This window comes from Canis lupus, chromosome 21, assembly GCF_003254725.2.
Source record: "Canis lupus dingo isolate Sandy chromosome 21, ASM325472v2, whole genome shotgun sequence".
Taxonomy (NCBI): Eukaryota; Metazoa; Chordata; class Mammalia; order Carnivora; family Canidae; genus Canis; species Canis lupus.
The window spans coordinates 28,859,675-28,880,238 of record NC_064263.1 but is presented as its reverse complement, the minus strand read 5'-3'; the positions used below and the strand labels follow the sequence as shown (position 1 = coordinate 28,880,238).

The 20,564-nt window shown below is 39.2% G+C and overlaps 2 protein-coding genes across 2 annotated transcripts; both read right to left on the bottom strand.

The window, feature by feature from the left end:
• Positions 1–1,788: 1,788 nt before the first annotated feature.
• LOC112667514 (olfactory receptor 51I2-like) lies at positions 1,789–2,733 on the bottom strand. The gene has a single exon (XM_025459240.2). The coding sequence runs from the start codon at positions 2,731–2,733 to the stop codon at positions 1,789–1,791; it is 945 nt and encodes a 314-aa protein (XP_025315025.1).
• Positions 2,734–11,149: 8,416 nt separating this feature from the next.
• Positions 11,150–13,988, bottom strand: LOC112667513 (olfactory receptor 51I2-like). Its single transcript, XM_025459239.2, is given in 2 exon segments — positions 11,150–13,429; positions 13,432–13,988. Coding segments are annotated over 2 exon segments (945 nt in total). The 5' UTR covers positions 13,852–13,988; the 3' UTR covers positions 11,150–12,904.
• Between the last annotated feature and the right edge of the window lie 6,576 nt (positions 13,989–20,564).

Genomic DNA, 20,564 nt, shown 5'->3' with positions numbered 1-20,564 from the left:
CTTCCAAGAATTGTGCTCCATTGAGAATTTTAGTGTGGTGGCCCTGCTATCTTGCATCTATCTGCTTCCTCCATGCCTGTATCTGTCATCAGCACCTTCTTTCTTGCTCAGTGATTTTTATTTGTTTTATTTGTGACTTCTTTCAGGCTGAGGTCAAATCCTCCCAGGACAGCTTATTTGCTGAACATTTCAGAGATTTTCAAATGCTTAGGAGCACCACAGCATTGCTTGATCCTTTCAGGTTCATGAGGACTTGGATATTATATGGATTATTCCCAGTTTCACCAGTCAATCTCAAGGCCACCTGCCCAGATTTCTGCCTAGGTTACCATTTTCTCCTACTGGGGGTGAGTATTTGTGATTTTTGGGGAGTTTGTCATTTCCTGTTGGACTAAGTTTGATTATTTCCCTTCACTACACTGCTCCTTACCACGTACTTTCTAACTTTGTGTTTAGGCTGTCCGTACCTTGATCTAGGGACATTTGTCATTTGTCATTTCTATGTCATTGAATATTATTGAAGACGTTATCTCTAGGTTTTTATTCTATTTTTTCTTTTCTTTTCTTTTTGGTAATGGTTGGTTAATTTGGCATTCAGGAGGTGTTCAGAGGAGATTCAGATCTATATTGCTGCTATGTTTAGGGCAATATCATGTCACTCAGTCCTTATGGCTTTATTTTAGAAAAGTTATTTCAAGATCCTTTGTGGAAAAGAAAAAACATGGAAAAGGATATTTCTTTAAAAAATGATATGTTTCTGCCTCAGTGTCTGCTTTTCTCAATCACCCAACAGAGCTGAATTATGCAATAGCCTGTTCACTCTCCAGTGAAAGCCACTGTGTTTGTATTTACCTCTGCCAAGTGTCCACATAGCCTATGTGGGCTGCACCATGTGTGGTTTGCCTGAATTTGAAGAGGATTCTTCTCTCCTCGTGGCTATTATTCTACAGGGATTATGTTCTCTTAATGTCCTGATATTATTAAGCTACCTCTTTTCTATTTCAGCATGTGAAATCTCTGGGCTTGGGCTCACCACAGGCCATTAAGATCCATATTCTAGCAAACTGTGGGCCAATATGCCATTGCTGCTGAAGCAGACACACCCCCCATTAATCACTGGTGTCTGTTAGGCTTCTGTAGAGTCCTTACTAGCTCCCTAGAAGAAAGTTAATCATCCTCCTAGTCATGCCCAAGGGATTAGTACACAAAACTTTTCTCCTTGTTTTAACTTGTGAATTTCAGGTGTTAACATCATGTATATTGCTTGGTCAGAATGACAAGCATATAGGTTCCATTTTAGAAGACTGAAGAATATTATTTATTTCAAAAGTGAAAAGTTGGTCACAACTATTGTGTATCTTTAATTTTTCAAGTTTAAAGATTCTCAGAAGTATTATTTGTTTAAAGTATATTTGGCGATACCTTTTATCTCAAGTCACATATTCTCCAGTTATAGCATGGTTTACATAAGTTTTTGTCTGTTTTGAGATTTAATTAAAACCATAGGTGGAACCTGTTTATTGGGACAAATAAAAGAGTCTAATTGAAGACCCTCTTCCTTGTTAGCTCTGAGAGAAGTCATCTTTGACAATCTGTGAGACAGTTAATTACAACATAAGGCAGACTGTTGTATTGAGTCAATGGGTTAGAATACAACTAATAGCAAGTACCGAATCAGAGGTCCCTTTATAGAAAGAGATTAAAACCCTCCATGGCCAAGTACACCCGAAAATCAGCAATAACAACAAATTCCTAGGGTACTTGGATTACCAGAAGATCTCTTCCTGGTCAAAGATTAGGCTTCAAAAACATTTTGTACAGCCTCTTACGAATTTCTTTAGTTTTAATGGAATAGATAATTGGGTTGAGCATTGGAGGCACAAAGAGATATACCAGGGACATGAACTTGTGCATGTACTCAGGGGCATGCTTTCCAAATCGATGAACCATGGACACACTAACCATGGGTACATAGAAGATGAGCACAGCACATATGTGTGACACACATGTGTTGAGTGTCTTAAGCCTCTCCTCCTGGGAGGCAATGGCCAATATAGAGTGCAGTATAAGCACGTAGGAGAGGAGAATGAGCACTGAGTCTACACCAAAGGCAGAGATAACAATGAACAGGCCATACATGCTGTTGATGGTGGTATCTCCACAAGGCAGGCGGATCAAGTCTGGGTGCAAACAGTAGGAATGTGTTAACACATTGGCTTTACAGAAAGGCAGCCTCTTCAGAAGGAAAGGCAATGGGAAAACCATGCAGAAGCTGCGGATGATGATGGATATGCCCATGTGAGCCACACGGATATCAGTGAGCACCGAAGAATAACGCAGAGGGTTACAGATGGCCACATAGCGATCAAAACTCATGGCCAGCAGGATCCCAGATTCTGTCCAGGAGAAAAAGTGGATGAAGAACATCTGGGTCAGGCAGGCATCAAAGGCAATCTCTGGAGCATGAAAGCACAAGGCAGCCAATACAGTGGGCAATGTAGAAAAGGACACACCCAGGTCATTGACAGACAACAGAGACAAGAAGTAGTACATAGGCTGGTGCAAGCTCTGCTCCTCCTTTATAATGACGAGGATTAGGATATTGCCCAGGATGGAAATAGCATAAAGCAGCAAGAGGAGGGCAGCTAACGAGTGTTGTAGACCCTCCATCTCTGGGAAGCCTGTTAGTGAGAAGCTGGTAGTGCTAGAGATGTTAGTCCCAAAACTTCCCATGAGGGTCCTTGAGTAGCTTTTGGGGAAATAGAACCAGAGTAAAGTGAGGTCAGACAGTGGAAGATCAGGAGTGGTCACTGTCCTTAGTCAGGATGGAAGAGGCAATGATACTTAAATTCTATGATCGCTAGATCATGAAAGGGTCAAGAAGGAGCAGGTTAGGGATTGTTGGTTACATCTCAGACTTTCTGCAGTCTGACCATATCCACAGATGTGTCTTGGGCTCCAAACTCTTCCCCACAGATATCCTTTGACTCTTTTTTAGGGGAAGGAGGAGAAATTATCTGTTGTTCTTCTTGTCCCTGTGTTCTTTACAGAAAGATTCCAATCTTTCTCCAGTAGCAGAAAGTGACTTTGCCTTTCTCCCTACCAGTTCTTAGCTACCATCTTCTTCAAGAAGTGAGGTATGATATGTCCTTCTTCCCTCTCTGCTTATTGATGCATTCATTCCTGTGCAAGATGACATCTCCATCTAGACTCTGAGCTGTATCCTCTCTTGTCGGCATTCAACCATCACTCCATATCCTCAACCTCTTTGTTGCTTGAGCCCTTCCACTTATTCACCAAGGGTCCAGAATCTCATGTTTCTGCACATATGATTGCTTTAGATTTTCCTCTCCTGCATGTTCACATGTTTTGTTTTTCACTGTTTATATTAAGGATTCTCAAACTGTATATTAGATTCATTTGAAGAGGTTTACAAAACTCCTTTGTCTGGGCCTCATTCATATCAATTAAATCAGAATCTGTCAGTGGAACTCAAGAATCAGGATTAAAAAAAATTTCCAGGTGACTTTGATAGGCAGCCAAGTTTGAGAATCAGAGGTTTAGATCACTCCAGTAAGCTTCAGATATGTCCCACCTCACACCAACTTCTTTTTTATTGAGGAACAATTTCATGATCTACTATCATAAGGAATAAACAAACAATAACAACCCTCTTTTTGGTCCACACATAATCTTTTTTCCCCACATAATCTTTTAGTAACCATTCATCTCTCTGTTCTCTTTCATAACTAATATTTTCAAAATTATTTTCTACTCATAATGTCCTTCTTTATCTCTTCTCTGTACATCAATGCTCCCAAATTTATATCTCTAGCTCAGATTTCTTTTAGCTATGGGACACCAGAAGTCAACTCCCTATTGGACTATCAATTTTAATAACTCCTCTGTATCTCAAACATAATATAAGAATTTGAACTTCTTGTTAGTCACCATACTTGATCCTCTCCAATATTTACCATCTCATGGAAGCCCATCACTATCTATCCATGCACTCAAGCCACAACAACCTAGGAGGCATCTCTCACGCTCTCCCATTCCGAGATCTAATTAATCTATTACCATCTTTCCAAAATATACTTAACACTGGCTTCTCTCCATCTCACTTCCAACTGTCATCCACCCCTCAGCATCATCAACCAGGGTGTCTGTAGAGCCTTCCTTGGTGATTACCCAGCTGAATGTCATGCCTCTTACCAATTCATCCTCCATAAAGCAGCCAAATTATTTGTTTATAATATAAATAAGTGAAATGGTGTTATACTCCCACTGAAAATCTTCTAATGGCTTCCCTTACCTTTTGAAATGAGAATTCATCATCCTCACTGTGAAGTAGCATCAGTACCACCTGGGAAGTTGTCATCTCCCAATTATTTGAATCTTTCATTACTTTTATGCTCATGTTGTATGTCAGTGTTTTATAATCTTATACCATTTTTCTTCATGACTCATCACACTTTAGAATCATGATGAATTATTGTGTATCTGTTTGGATATTTGATTAGTATATTTCTCCTCCAATACATTGTAAGTTTACACAATTGTCTCTTCTTACTTCTTATCTTATTCTCAATGCTTATCCAAGTCACTGGGCATAGAGCCCTGGGCTAGGAGTCAAAGTTTTTCTAGTTTTAATCAGTAAGTATTGATTAAGTAGATAAACTATCTGAGGAAGAAGGTATCATAAGCTACACATTTTTAGGTGTAACATGAATTTTAGGGGTGCCCGAGTGGCTCCTTTGGTTAAATGTCTGCCTGCCTTTGGCTCAGGTCATGATCTAAGAGTCCTGGGATAGAGACCCACATCAAGCTCCCTGCTCAGCAGAGAGTCTGCTTCTTCCTCTAGCCTTCCCCCCAGCTCATGATCTCTCTCTCTCTCTCTGTCTCTCTCTCCCCTCTCTCAAATAAATAAATAAAATCCTTTAAAAAGTTTTTAAATGAATTTGAAAGTTAATAACTCACCTAATAGCTAATAACTGAGTTTTTGTCTCAGCTTTGCCATGTATCAGCTGTGCATTTAGTTTATCTACATGCCTTATTTTTTACATCTATAGGATAGAAAAAAAAAACAGTACAACACTTAAAATTCCTATTCTGGACCCTGGTACAAATTATGTACTGAATAAATGGCAACCAAGAGAATGACGATGAAAAGGGTTACTTAAGGGATGAGATCCTCTGGTCTTCTTTCCACATTTTTTAAAAATTTATTTTTATTTATTTATGAGAGAGAGAGAGAGAGAGAGAGAGAGAGAGAGAGAGAGAAGCAGGCTCCAGTCCCGACGCGGGACTCGATCCCGGGACTCCAGGATCGCGCGCTGGGCCAAAGGCACGTGCGAAACTGCTGAGCCACCCAGGGATCCCCCACTTTCCACATTTTCTTCCTACTTTTGGGTTTCCAACCAAAGGCTACCCCCTTTTGTCTCAGCCTTTATCCACCACACAATGAAAATATTGGGGTATGAGTTAATTACACTGAAGCATTTGCACTGAAAAAAAGCCTTAGAAACTATCTGGTAGGTCTATATGTGCTAGGAACTATAGAGTAAATCTGTAAGAAGGAGGCCAGGATAGTGGGATTTCAGACATCAGGGCTGCAGATGCGGAGTATGGGTTTGGGGAAGAGGAATGCAGACAAAAAAAATCTCTAAATTTGGATCGTAGACAGCCTCTTCTTCAAATATCTGTACCCTAATTGTCTTAGGATTTTGAAGCTTATAATGAGGTTCCTACAAACCTCTGTGTAAGAGATGAAGTCCCAACTTACCTTCCCCAGGGCGGCTCTACAGGAAAGGAGGAGAGAGATGGATGAAGTATTTACCAGGGAAGAAACATCAAGGACTATGCACATTGCATACAGTCTCCCCACCCTGATCTCTATAAAGCTGATTCTTAAGAATCCCCAGGGTCCAATTAGTCCTGGAGCTCAGAGGTGGCTGGGGTAACAGACAATGCAAAAAAATCTTGAGGCGATGGCTTCTCTGTGTCCTAGAATCTCTTCCCCTTAGAGGTTTCAAAGAAATTAAGAGTTAGAACTGTGTTGCTCTTTATTTTAGAGAAGAGGAACTGAAGCTCAGAAGGATCCCATTTAGTAAGCCAACAAACAGCTGGATTCTATCCCAAATCCCCTGACTCTTACTTATTTCCAAATTACAGTTCCTTTTACTAACTATTCCACAACCCAGATAGATTTAAAGAAGCAAAATAACATAATCACTAAAAACCTAATGATCCATAATCAGCAAATAGAGTAACCATCTTGGTTTGCCTGGAACTATACTGGTTTTAGCACAGAAAAATCCTGCATGGGGAACCCCTTCATGCAGTTTGTCACCCAACATCCCAATCAAGATTCAAAACTAACTTCTTCCCTGTTTAATTGAGTGTTCTTTAAAAAAAAAAAATTATTTAATTGGTTCAATTGCCTAACTCCTCATTTGTAAAACTACAGTAAAAATTCCTGCAGTTCTAGTAGACTATGACACTTAATATCACATGCTAAGTGCTTATGAGACAAGAACTATTGTAATGACTTGTCAGTTTTTCTTCTGCCAGGAAAGAATTTGAATAAAGATGGGATAACCAGTGGGCTTTGGAGGCTCTGAGGGCTGTGAGGACAGGTTGATTCCTAAGATACTAATCAAAGGTCTTAAGCTAGGAGAGTCTTTGGCTCTCCATTTGTGTCACAGTCAAACTTCTGCAATGAAAAAATTGAGGTTCTAAGGGAGAAGAGTCTTGCTGTCATGCACAGAGAAATTGTTACAAAGTCAGAACTTGAACTGAATTTTCCTGATCTAGGCCCAAAGTCTATCCCCACTGCCCATGCTGTCTCTCATTACCAAGTTAGGAGAGGGACAGAAAAGTAACTGGTATGTTATAAGCTTTCACCAAGTGTCTGGGACCATGATAGGTTATTTGATATAGAGTGACTCATTTAATGATCACAGAAAATCTAATGAATGCATTTTATTATGCCTAAAATCAGTACTGGATTTTTCAGTAGACTAAACTTAATACAAAATTACAGCAGTGAAGGGGCACCTGGGTGGTTCAGTAGTTGAGCATCTGCCTTTTGCTCAGGTGGTGATCCCAGGGTCCTGGATTGAGTCCTGCATTTGGCTCCCTTCAGGGAGCCTGCTTTTCCCTCTGCCTATGTCTCTGCCTCTCTGTGTGTCTCTCATGAATAAATAAATAGAATCATTTAAAAAAATTACAGCAGTGAAGAAAACACTAAACACTATCAATCTTAAAAATTATAGCATTACATATATTTTAAATAATCAATAAACATTACATTAATATTATATATTAAAATGTATACATTTATTTAAATGCTTAGGCATTTGTATATATAAAAACCACACATGGCTCCAATGGAGATCTAGAAAATGAGAATAAATATCTATTTCTTGAAATAAACACAAAGCACAAGAGAGGAAGTGTTGGTAAATTTTATACCCAAATATTCTGTCATTCATTTTAAATTAATGATCTCATCTGATCCTTTGGCCATGGCTTCGGGGGAGATGGGATATGGAGAGTGGAAGCTCCCTGTGCTCCAGATAGGCACTAGGTGGGATGAGTCCCTAGGCCCCATGTGAGGCCTCCGCAGGTAGTGATGTGGGCCCTCCACTGCCAGTAGCTACATCTGGAAGGGAATGGCTACCCTAGGAAAAGAAAATGCTTATCCCTTGAGATGAATAAAGCAGAGTATTTGGAAAGCACCCCTGTGGGGAGCCAGCAGGGGCAGCAGGCTCAGACCCCGCCCCTGGGAGGCTCAGCACCTCTCTAGGAGTTTCAGATCCGTGGGACTCTTCAGGTTATTTCCACCCACCTGCATCTCTTTCTCTCCACTCTCCCTCATTTTACTAAAAAATATATGTTTTATAGAATATTATAGAAGATACAGATAATTAGAAAAATAAGACTTCCCGATTCTCACTAGCCAGAGACAACTACTACTATAATTTGTAGTTCCTTCCAACTACTTTTTCTATGCAAATGTATGAATGTTTAACAGCAATATTATGTCAGCATTTTTACTAAGAAAAAAGTGTCAGCATGCTATAAATTCTATTTGATAAGATGTTTTATTTGAAATACAACTTTACAGTGGCTTATACATTCTCCCAATCTGTCCTCTGCTAGAAATCTGTTGTGGCAGCCATAGCTTCTGATTCAGGTAGTATATCTTTCTAATGTTGTTTTCCTTCATGTTTTAACATTTGAGAGGTCTACTATATTCCTGTCCCATTTCCCACTTTTTTTTAAAAAAAAGATTTATTTAATTGAGACAGAGTGAGAGAGCATGCACAAGCAGGGGGAGAGGAGAGAGGGAAGGAGAAGCAGGCTACCTGCCTGAGCAGGGACTTGCAGGCAGGGCTTAATATTGGGATTTCAGGATCATGAGCTGAACCCAAGGCAGACACATAAGGGAGTGAGCCACCCAGACGCCCCTACCCTCTTTTCCTACTTTAAAAAACTTTACAGAAAATGATCTCCATTATGTAAAAATTCTAAATTAGCTTTAAATCCATGTTGTTGTATTCCCCAGAATACTCAAAATTAAGTAAATTGAATTGGGAAAAAAAGATACCTTCAGTATTTGTTTAACCTTTCCACCTAGACACATGCTTTTGTGTCCATTTATCCAAGTTTATTTTTATTATTTTATTTTATTTTATATATTTTATTGGGGGCAAGGAGCAGCAGAGAGAGACAGAGAGAATCTGAAGGAGGCTCCAACCCCAGCACCAGCCCAAACACCGGTTCCATCTCACTACCCTGAGATCATGACTCAGTGGAAATCAAGAGTCAGTCCCTTAGCAACTCCATCACCCACACCCCTCAAGTCTATTTTAAACTGATAAAATAATACAGTTTTGTTCCCTAACATAGATCATTAAAATATTACAGAGAGAAATTATTTTTAAGCTTGAGAGTTGAATTAAAATATTTGCTTTTTTTGAAATTGCCAATTTTGTATTATTGTGTTATATTTGGAAAATGTTCTCAATTTTTAGTAATTTTTCTTTTTAGATTTTTGTGTTTCTTAATCTACAAATGACTTCGCTTACAAATAATAATATGGTTGCATTCATTCATTTGTTCAATCAATAAATATTTATTGAAATCTGTGTAATTTGTACAAGGTTAAGCTCTGAGAGTAATCTGGTTATAAATGTAATATAAATATAAGATTTTTCCTTATTGAGTACTTACTATATGCCAATCAATGTGCCAACCATCTTGCAAACACTATCCCTAAACTTTGTAAAAATGTAATCTGGCTATTTTGGTAGCAATTTACAGAGGGATAAGTTGAGGCTCAGAGAAGTTGGGATTTTTCTAAGGCCATGATCTGCCTTGTGCAAAATTCACATCATTTCCAATATTAAACAATTCATTCTTTTAAGAAGCTAATGGTTCAAATAGGAAGCTATATGCGAAGTAGTACAGAATGATATCTAGCTGCTTTGGTGTAATTTGACACAAATCTGTAATTAAAATAATAACAATAAGCACAAAAATAATAGAACATCTGTTTTACTGCTATTGGAGGTGAAGGGACCAAGTAGACAGAGGGCAGGTGGTAAAGGAATTCCTTAAAATGCTACACAGCGCAAATGACTCAAAAGCTGAGCCACTATCTGGCCCATGATATCTGTCTAATACATATTTCTGATGAATAATTAGAATGGTATGCAGTTTCAGGCATATAAAAATGGACAAGATATTCTAAGTAAAGTTTCTTTTTTTCTCTGTTGTCTCTTTTTTTTAAATAATAAATTTATTTTTTATTGGTGTTCAATTTGCCAACATACAGAATAACACCCAGTGCTCATCCCGTCAAGTGCCCCCCTCAGTGCCTGTCACCCATTCACCCCCAACCTCTGCCCTCCTCCCCTTCCACCACTCCTAGTTCGTTTCTCAGAGTTAGGAGTCTTCATGTTCTGTCTCCCTTTCTGATATTTCGTACCCATTTCTTCTCCCTTCCCTCCTATTCCCTTTCACTATTATTTATATTCCCCAAATGAATGAGAACATATAATGTTTGTCCTTCTCCGATTGACTTATTTCACTCAGCATAATACCCTCCAGTTCCATCCACATTGAAGCAAAACTAAAAGACAACCTTTAGAGATCTTAGATACTAGTCCTTTATCTGATACGTCATTTGCAAATATCTTCTCCCATTCTGTAGGTTGTCTTTGAGTTTTGTTGACTGTATCCTTTGCTGTGCAAAAGCTTCTTATCTTGATGAAGTCCCAATAGTTCATTTTTGCTTTTGTTTCTTTTGCCTTCATGGATGTATCTTGCAAGAAGTTACTGTGGCCAAGTTCAAAAAAGGTGTTGCCTGTGTTTTATTATTATTTTTTAAATATTTTATTTATTTATTCATGAGAGACACAGAGAGAGCAAGAGGCAGAGACACAGGCAGAGGGAGAGGCAGAGGGAGAAGCAGGCTCCATGCAGGGAGCCCAATGCGGGACTCGATCCTGGGACTCCAGGATCATGCCCTGGGCCGAAGGCAGGTGCCAAACCGCTGAGCCACCCAGGTATCCAGTGGTGATATTATTAAGAGACATGTTAAGACTTCTGGACTTTATCCATAGATATTAAGAGCCATTGAAAGGAATTTAACAATCAGATAGTCTCTAGGAATATCTTTCTGGCTGCAGTATGAGAAAATGAGAGAAAAGATCAGTAAACAATGAGATCAGTTTGGAAGATAATGCCAAGTGAAGTGAGGGATGACAATGAAGGCTCAAAATAAGGTAGTAACAATGGTGAGGTAGAAACAAAGATTGGAAAAATCAAAATCTAGAGTTGTCAGGATTTAGTATTGAGTTACAGATAATAGGGTAAGGTAAAATAGTCATTTCTATTTCAAGTTTCACTCCATTGCTTAAAGATTCCTCCAAAAATGGTAAATGATGACAAGGGAAAAAAAGTGTGTATATATATACATATATATATAGCAACATTTTAAAAACTTCAAACAGAAAGTATACAATATAACACATTAAGAAAATATACAGAAAAAACTTTGTTTTATTTTTATATATATATTTTTTAAAATGTCTTAAATTGAATGCTTGATTTAACTTCCTCTCTTTTTTTTTGTCATAAAAAATACCACTAAGATTTTTCAAGACTATGAATTTGAGCAGAATATATCATTACGTAGATTTCACATGTTTTGCTATATATACTGTTTCACTTTCATTGTTCCTTTATTAATATATGTTTTTCTATTGTTCATATAAATATGTAAACTTACTTATATGTGAACATATATGATGTATATTATAATATACACTTGCCGACTTTTCTTATTGAAACCTAAATCACTTAGTACAATTTATATTGCAATTGTATTTATTTCATCTTAAAAGCTGGTAGGTAGTGTGTACTGTATGAAATAAATGCTGACATGCATAGTGATAGCTAATGTATATATAATCATTTTAACTAATTTTTTTGCATAATCTTTTTTAAAAAATTTATTTACACACAATATGAAGACCTACCCTCTTGACAAATTTTTAAGTGCACACTACATTATTGTCAACTATGGGTACAATGTTGCACAACAGATCTCTATAGTTCATTTATCTTGCTTAACTACAACTTTTGTCCTTCATAATAACTGATTATTTCCCCCTCCCCTAGCCTCTGGCAACCACCATTCCACTCTTTGATTCTATGAATTTGACTATTTTCTGTAGTTCATGTAAGTGGAATCATGTAATACTTGTCTTTCTGTGACTGGCTTATATCACTTAGTGTAATGTCCTTAATGTCTTCAATCCACAGTGTCCCATATTGCAGAGCTTCCTTCTTAAGGCTGAACAGTGTTCCATTCTATGTATAGGCCACATTTTCTTTATTCATTTGTTGGTTGATGGACATTTAGGTTGTTCCCATATCTTGGCTATAAGTAATGCTGCAACACAGGTGTGCTAATATCTCTTTGAGGTCCTGATTCCAAATCTTTTGGATAAATACCCAGAAGTGAGATTGCTGGATAATATGGTTATGACAGCAAAAGCAAGATAACAAAAACAAAAGAAAACCACTGGGGACTACACCAAACTAAAAAGCTTCTGCAAAGCAAAGGAAAGCATAAAAGCAACCATGAAAATATTTGTAGACCATATATCTGTTAAGGGGTTAATCTTCAAAATATACAATGAACTTCTACAATTTAATAGCATAAAAAATAATAAACTGATTTTAAGACGTGCTAAGAAATAGCATAAGCATTTTTCCAAAGAAGACATTATACATGGTCAACAGGACATACAATGGCTCAACATCACTCATCATTAAGGGAAACACAGATTGATATATATATATAACCACAAATGTTGACAAGGATGTAGAGAATTTGGACCCTTGCACACTATTGATGAGAATGTAAAACAGTGCATCCACTATGGAAAACAGTATAGAGATTCCTCAAAAAATTAAAACTAGAACTACCTTTGACATAATCTTGAGGAAACAAATTCCTTTACCCATTAAAACAGAGTTTCCATGGTAATAAGCAATTTCCTTTGTGCTGATTCACTTTCAGCAAAGGTAAGAGAAACATCGGGCTGAAATGAAAGATTTGTTATAGGATGTGTATTGTTGGATTAAGAAAGAGGGAAAATGAGCAAATTCTGTTCTATTTGTTTGTTTTTGCTAAATTATGACCCAGTTTACTCAGGCAAAACTTGTTGGCTTGAGTCTTAACTGTTGTTAGGCAGAAATCCTAATTTTGGTTACTGACTAAAAAGATATTTTAAAAGCTTTGTCAAAGCAGTTTTTAAAAACTCAAATTTGTGGACTAACAATAGATATCCGCTGAATCTTGGAATTTTAACATGTCTCCTACTTAAAACCTTGTTCCCAGTAGTATTTTGCAAAGCCTTTGACGGATCTCTTTGGTTTTGATGGAATAGATGACTGGGTTGAGCATAGGAGGTACAAAAAGGTAGATGAGGGACATGAGTGTATGTACATACTGTGGGGCATGCCTCCCATAGCGAGCGGCCATGGACACACCGACCATAGGCACAAAGAACATAAGCACAGCACACATGTGTGACACACACGTATTGAGGGTCTTAAGTCTTTCCTCCCGGGAGGCAATAGCAAGTACAGAGCGCAGGATGAGCATGTAGGAGAGGAGAATGAGAGCAGAATCCAGACCAAAGTTAGAGATGACAATGAATTGACCAAAAATATTATTGATGGTAATGTCACCACAGGGCAAGCGGATCAGATCTGGATGCAGGCAGTAAGGATGAGAGAGTACATTGGCCTTGCAGAAGGACAACCTCTTCAGAAGGAAGGGCAGTGGGAAAACCATACAGAAACCACGGATGACAACAGCTATGCCCAGGTGCACCACACAGGTGCATCAGTGAGCACTGTGGCATAGCGCAAGGGGTTACAGATGGCCACATAGCGGTCAAAACTCATAACCAGGAGAACTCCAGACTCCATAAAGGAGAAGAGGTGGATAAAAAACATTTGAGCCATGCAAGAATCAAAGCCGATCTCTCTTAAGTGGAAGCAAAATGTGGCCAACACGGTGGGCAGTGTGGAAAAGGACACACCTAGGTCATTAACTGACAGCAGGGATAGGAAGTAGTACATAGGCTTATGCAAACTCTGTACCTCCTTGATGATGAAAAGGATAAGGGCATTGCCCACAATGGAGACAATGTAGAGGATACCAAAGAGCAGAAACATCCAATGTTGGGATGTCTCCAGCCCTGGGAACCCTGACAGGGTGAAAGGAGGCAAGTCTGAGCTGTTGTGGGGCTTACCTCCCATGTTGGCACTACTGCTTAGGTTCTAGGACCACTAGCCTGTAAAAAAGACAAACATACAGTTTAATTTATGGCCTAGACCTAATATTTTAAGACTCTCATGTATCATCCAACCCCTTAGTTTATAGCATTAACCAGTCTTGCTCACCAAACCACTTATCCTTGTCCTTCATTGTCACTAAGATCTCTGCAGTTGTCTGAGTTTTCTGTTTATCCAGCTGGCTAAACAGGTCACTTTGCTTCCTTTACACCTGTGCCCATTGCCACGATGCTCCTTCGCACATTCAAAGCTATGAACTCTTTTCATCAGTCTCTGGGCATCGTTTTGTTCAAGACTTAAGACAAAACTGCCCTGATCACTACCTTCTTGAGTATTCTGTCCTCTTTCTGAGCATTTCACTTATTCATCAGACCATAAACTCTCCTCTTTCCACTCTCTCATGGTACTGAACATTTACTACCTTATCATGACTCTCCAGCTTCCTACTCCTATAATTTGTTGGTTCTTTTATCCATTCATCCTGACAGAAGATAAATGGGTAGAAAGATATCCATCCACAAAGATAACCTTCCAGGCATTCAACAAGAAGCACTAGATACCCACTCATCTTTGCATTCTTCTATCCAGTTAACTTATATAATCAGTTTTCTCCCTGAATCATTTAATTACTAAATGTTAGTTCTTAATAATGTCTTTCAGAACCAAATGACAACCTCACTTCTGAAAGCCCCTGGATTAATAATCATTCATTTATACCATGAAGTTGCTTCTTGTCTGTGTTCTCCATCTCTTTGAATAATACCACCATTATGCCTGAGACTGAAACTCAAAATCCAAATATCATTTTGATTTTCTTTCCTGTATCTATTGCATTAAACCAGGTAAAACCCAAGGAAGATACTGACCCCTAAAATGCCTCTGTCAGGACCTTTCTCCATTCCTTTCCACCCACAGTCCCCCCTCCAGACCCAAGGAATCACATTCTTGTACCAAAATGACAGCCTCCTAATAAACCTTATGCCTCCCTCTGTTTCATTCTGCAGTAGGACTATTTTAATGAGTAGCAGAACTAAACTAATATTTTTAAAAGACAGATCTGAAAATGGCACTATTCCAGTTGGAAACCTTGAATGCTCCCTCATTACCAAAGGATTTAATCCAGGCTCACTAGTCTAGAATTAAAGGCCTTTGTAGTCAGTACTAAATCAGTAGATCTGGTCTCAATAATCAAAATTGCCTTCCTTATACCTCAAGATACCCAGATTGATCTCTTTGCTGTCATCCAAATAAGAACTGTAGCCCCTCAGCTCCCAAAGGCTTCCCTGAGTATGAGAACATCCCCATTCAATCCATCTTCCAGGACCCAGGACTAGCAACGCCCTCTGCTGTGAATACTTGCTGGTCATGACCAGCAGAGGTAACATGGCTCCCTGCCACAGCTATAGGTTTGCATCTCTTCTTGTGCCCACTTCTCTGCCTGGCCTGCATTATAGTTTTGTGAATCCACCTGACTCCTCAGCTCCAAGAACCCAGCCCTGATTTTCATTTGTTGTTGAGTCCCTTCTGTGGTTAGCGCAAGGTCTCACACAGAAGATGTACTCACCGAGTCACTGATCCCTTCTGGGTTTTTGGTCTCTTTGTTTGTAAACTGGAGATGCTAACAAACTGAGCTAATGGGGTTGTAAAGATCCAAAAGTGGGTAGTTGTGAAAACTTTCAGGATTTTGAAACCCTGAGTTCTAGAGACTGATCTCTGCCTTCACATCCAGCCACTCATCTGCCTTTGTCAAACCTCCATCTGACTTAGGACTCCTCTAACCTTTCTTTGCAGGATGCGTTTTCCCCTTTATTGCGTATTCTTAGGACTGCTTTGTCTTCTCTACTTGAAAACTCTTCCTACACATTTTTGTCTCTGCATACAATATGCAGATGTCCTTGATTTTAGGGTCTTTTACCACCGAGTAAGGTCCTGCCAAGTGACTTCCAAAGCAGCCAATGTCTTTTTATATATGCCCCTGAGACCTAGTATTCTGAAAAAAGTGAGGGGGTGTTTGTTCACATCAAGGTGTCTATACCCAAGTACAGCCTGATGGGGGCGCCCTGCTGAGAAAGTCAAGTCTGAAGCAGAAAGCATGGCAGGATTTGAGAGAATAAGAGCAACAGGTAGTAAATGTGCCTTAAAGCTTGAGACCAGAGTGTCTGACACTCCAGCTTACCTACCTGAGAGAGCGCCACAAAAGGAAGGTGCAGAGAAAGGAAGAACCGTAGTGGGTGCTCTGCATGCCTTGCTCCAAACCCCTACCCCATTACCTCTGCCAACTCCCTGGCCTGAGAATATAAGGTTGCATCTGGGAAGTCCCTTGAGCTTATATCAGCTCAGGTACTCACGGACTGCTGGGAATATGGAACATGTACATTGGTTTTACTGGGAAGACATTAAAAGAAGTTGGGTTTAGAAAGAAGCCCTTAGATACCTAATGTTTGTGTGGGACAAACCAGGCTGAAAATGCAGTAACTTTTCAAAACTTCCACTCATAGATAAGTCAGACCAAAAGATGCAGTGCATCACCTAATACCCTCCTATCCCTTCTTGCAGTTACACTGATGGTCATGGAGGAAGGTCAGGCAATCACCCAAGCCCTGATCAATATATGTGGATTTATCAGTATCTTATGTCTACTGACCCTTTGTCATGAGTCTTCCTCTTTATAATTTTCCATGTGAAAAAAAATACTCTTTTCATTTACAACAAGGTCACAATTCTTACCCTAGAGATCTGTGGAATAAGGTGTATGTGGATAAAAGTAACTATACATCGAGTCATTCGTTCAACAGTAGACATGATTTTAATCTTAGGGAATGTGTAGATAAATAAACGTAACAATTCATAGTCCAGTTGGGGAGACTCCTAAGGAAATACTTATAAATACTTCAGTGACTGATGATAAAGGTCCAAGGTAGATTTTAGGACAGAACAAAGGAGGGAAATTTGCAATAGTCTAAGACAGTGAGAAAAGATTTCCAGGTGCATCTCTTGACTCTCAAATTATGTGAGTTACTGTTAACATAACAAAGTTATGTGAAGTGACTGTGGTATGCAGAATGCCCCCCACAAAGATGTCCAAGTTTGGTACCTATGAATATGTACATTTCATGGCAAAAGAGACTTTGAAGTTATAATTAAGATTATAGACCTTAAGGGTTTTTTTCTTTTGGATGATTCATGTAGACCCAATTGGTTTACATGAGTGTTTAAAAGTAGGGAACTTTCTCCGACTGGAATCAGAAAAATGTGGCAGAAGTCAGATTCAAAATGGAGAAGTGTTTGGTCCACAGTGACCTGAGGGGGCTGGTGAATGAATAGCATGAGAGTAGTGCGGGCAGCCTAAAGGAGCAAATGCCAGTCCCTAGGTAATAGCCAGCAAGGAACTTGAAACTTCAGTCCTACTTTTACAAGGAAATGAATTCAAGCAATAACTTAAATGAGTTTCAAAGCAGCTTATCCCCAAAGCTTTCAGTATGGAACTCAGCCCCACCATCATTATGATCACCTTGAAAGACCCTCAACATGTAAGGTTTCTGGATTTCTGACCTACAGAAACTACAAGATAAATTTTTATTGTTTTAGGCTGCCACATTTGTGACAATTTCTTACAGAAGCAATATAAAACAAATACAGTGAGTCTCAGGCAGAAGGGAGAGGACAGGGAAAGAATAAAAGAAGGATAGTTTCTGGAGGATATAACAAGCCCTACACAGAGATGAGGGCTTGAAAAGCAACACTGGAGAGGAGAATGGGAGACATAACAAGGAAGGGTTTAGAAGGCTTAAAAAATAAGCTGGAGGGGCACTTGGGTGGCTCAGTAGGTTAAGAGTCTACCTCCAGCTCAGGTCATGATCCCAGAGTCCTGGGATCAAGCCCCACATTGGGCTCCTTGCTCAGTTGGGGGCCTGCTCCACCCTCTCCCTTTCCCTCTCCCACTGCGTGCTGTTTTCTCTCTCTCTCTCTCTCTCTCTCTGTCAAATAAATAAAATCTTAAAAAAATAAGTTGGAAATAGTGAGAAATTAATCCATCAAAGCCAGACGATAAATGGTCTCAATTGTGTGTCCAAGAAATTTGGAAAAGAAGGATGCCATTGCTATACACAGGAGAAAGAAATGTTAAAAGCAAGACAACGTGCCCAACATTGAGTCACTTATGTTAAGCTCCACATCACCAAAGACAGACTTAGTTATAGATTTGTTATTCCGGGAAGAGAATCTTAAACCAGTCAGTCAGGAATCCTCTGATCAACACTAGTGAAGTAATCTGTCTAACGGACTTTTGTCTTGCCCTAAAGGAAAGTAGTCTTTCTTTTATTGTTTTTGTTTTTCTAAATTATTTAAATTAAATTTAGTTTACATATACTGTATTAGTCTCAGAGCTAGAATTCAGTGATTCATCAGTTGCATTCAACACCCAGTGCTCATTCCATCAAGTGCCTTCCTTAATGCCCATCACCCAGTTACCCTATCCCTGCATCCACCTCCCCTCCAGCAACTATTTTGTTTCCTAGAGTTAATATTATCTTACGGTTTGTCCCCCTTTCTATTTTCATCTTGTTTTATTTTAAGAAAATTAATCTTTCAATAACCAACCCACTTTTTAAAAAGATTTTATTTATTTATTTATTCATGAGAGACAGAGAGAGAGAGAGAGAGAGAGGGGGGCAGAGACACAGGTAGAGGGAGAAGCAGGCTCCATGGAGGGAGTCTGATGTGGGACTCGATCCCAGGTCTCCAGGATCAGGCCCTGGGCTGAAGGCGGTGCTAAACTGCTGAGCTACCTGGGCTGCCCCACCAACCCACTTTTTTGCCTAGTGTAACTTCCTTGTTCCAGCTCCCTTCTGCTTATAGAAGTCTTTCTTTTGTAAGCTCCTCAGAGCTCCTTGTTATTTGCAAGATTGGATATTGCCTGATTTGAGCTGGTTTTTGTTCAAATGAACTCTTAAAATTTTTAATTTACCTCAGTTTATCTTTTAACAGAAGGTAAGTGCAAACTTAGTGATAGGAAGTTGAGAATTCCTGTGTAATCACATCGACCTTCTTCTGAAATGAAAGTAAGATCATGAGCTTAGAGTGAGCCTGGGGTAATATCAGCAATTTGCTAAGAGAGAAAGTATGAAACAGGAAACATGGAAACATCTATGGCCAATAGTGAGTGTTATTACAGTTTGGGCTAATCACTGAAGCCACTAAGTTTATTATTGCCTCGAATCTGTCCACCCTCTTAATCACACCACTCTTCTATTAAATGTTTTTTTTAAATTATTTTTTTGTTTAAATTCAATTTAATTAACATACACTGTATTATTAGTTTCAGAAGTAAAATTTAGTAATTCATCAGTTGCATACATCATTCCATCATGTGCCCTCCTTAATGCCCATCACTCAGTTACCTCATCCCCCACCCACCTGTCCTGCAGCAACCCTCAGCAACCCTTTCTTTCCTAGAGTTAAGAGTCTCATAATTTGCCTCCCTCTCTGTTTTTGTCTTATTTTATTTTTCCTTCCCTTCCCCTATGTTCATCTGTTAATACCACATGATTTCACTCATAAGTGGAATTTAATTTTAAATATTTTTAAATATTGGTAACTTCTCCCTGAAGCCCTCTGTTCTCTTGCTTCTCAGGTCTCTTATGGAGATGGCAGCAAGAAATCTGTCCTACTCTTCTCCTGGGGTTGGAATTCCATTTCCTGGATCACATATCTTACTTTTTTTCCATCATCCATGTTTGTTTGCTGGGGAGGACTTTCTTGTCACACTTTATTTTAGGACGCTATTTTTATTAAGTTGCATACCACTTTTTTTTTCATTTCTATACAATACTGTTTTTCTCTCCTTTTCCTGTTTGTAGAGAAACTTTCCTGTGCCATGCATTGCCCTAAGCACCCTAAATGTTTGGTAGCAATTACACTGCATGTATGTGGGGTGGAGGGGGGATTTCCTTCATAATCAAGCAATTCTCTGACATTAGCTCAGTGACCTACAATTTAACCCTCTTCTGACGCTATCTACCTAGAGGTAGCTACAGATCCCAATATGAAAGGCTCAGTCCCACAAGACTGCCCTTCCCTTCGAATGTCAATAGCAACCTAGGGTTGTTACCTGTGCTTCGAATTGACTGGCTATAGACTGGGATTCCCACGACCCATTCCTTGGACTTCAGACACAGGAAGCACCTTATGGGGTGGAGATATAGCACCCCACATATCTTCAAACAGCAGTTTGAGGTGTGCTATGCAGAACTTGAGGGAGTTGGGCACAGAAGGGATTGTGGGACCTCATCTGAGGTTCCACAATTACATAGAGGGGCAGAAAGTCAAATAACCCCACCTGGGACCCAGATCTCATTCAGTGATACCTCCTATCCTCTACACTCCTTCAGGGTGTGCATCTTGGAGGTTCTCCATGAACCAGCACCGAGGTGGAGAATGCCTTCACATTCTGTTCCACACAATAAATATACTGGCATTTGCTTCCAACAACTCAAGCATACTCATAGACTGGATGGCCCTTGGACCTACTTCCAGTCCATGACAAGCAGGTGACCCTAGTTTTGCTTAAAGAGACCACATGCAATTCATGTTATAGTTCTAAAGAATGGAATAAGATGGGGGACCTGAGTTACTCATTAAATTGAGCGTCTGACTATTGGTTTCAGCTCAAGTCATGA

What these genes read in the sequence shown, in the direction of transcription:
- LOC112667514 (XM_025459240.2), bottom strand. Translation starts at nt 2,733, where the DNA reads ATGGGAAGTTTTGGGACTAACATCTCTAGCACTACCAGCTTCTCACTA.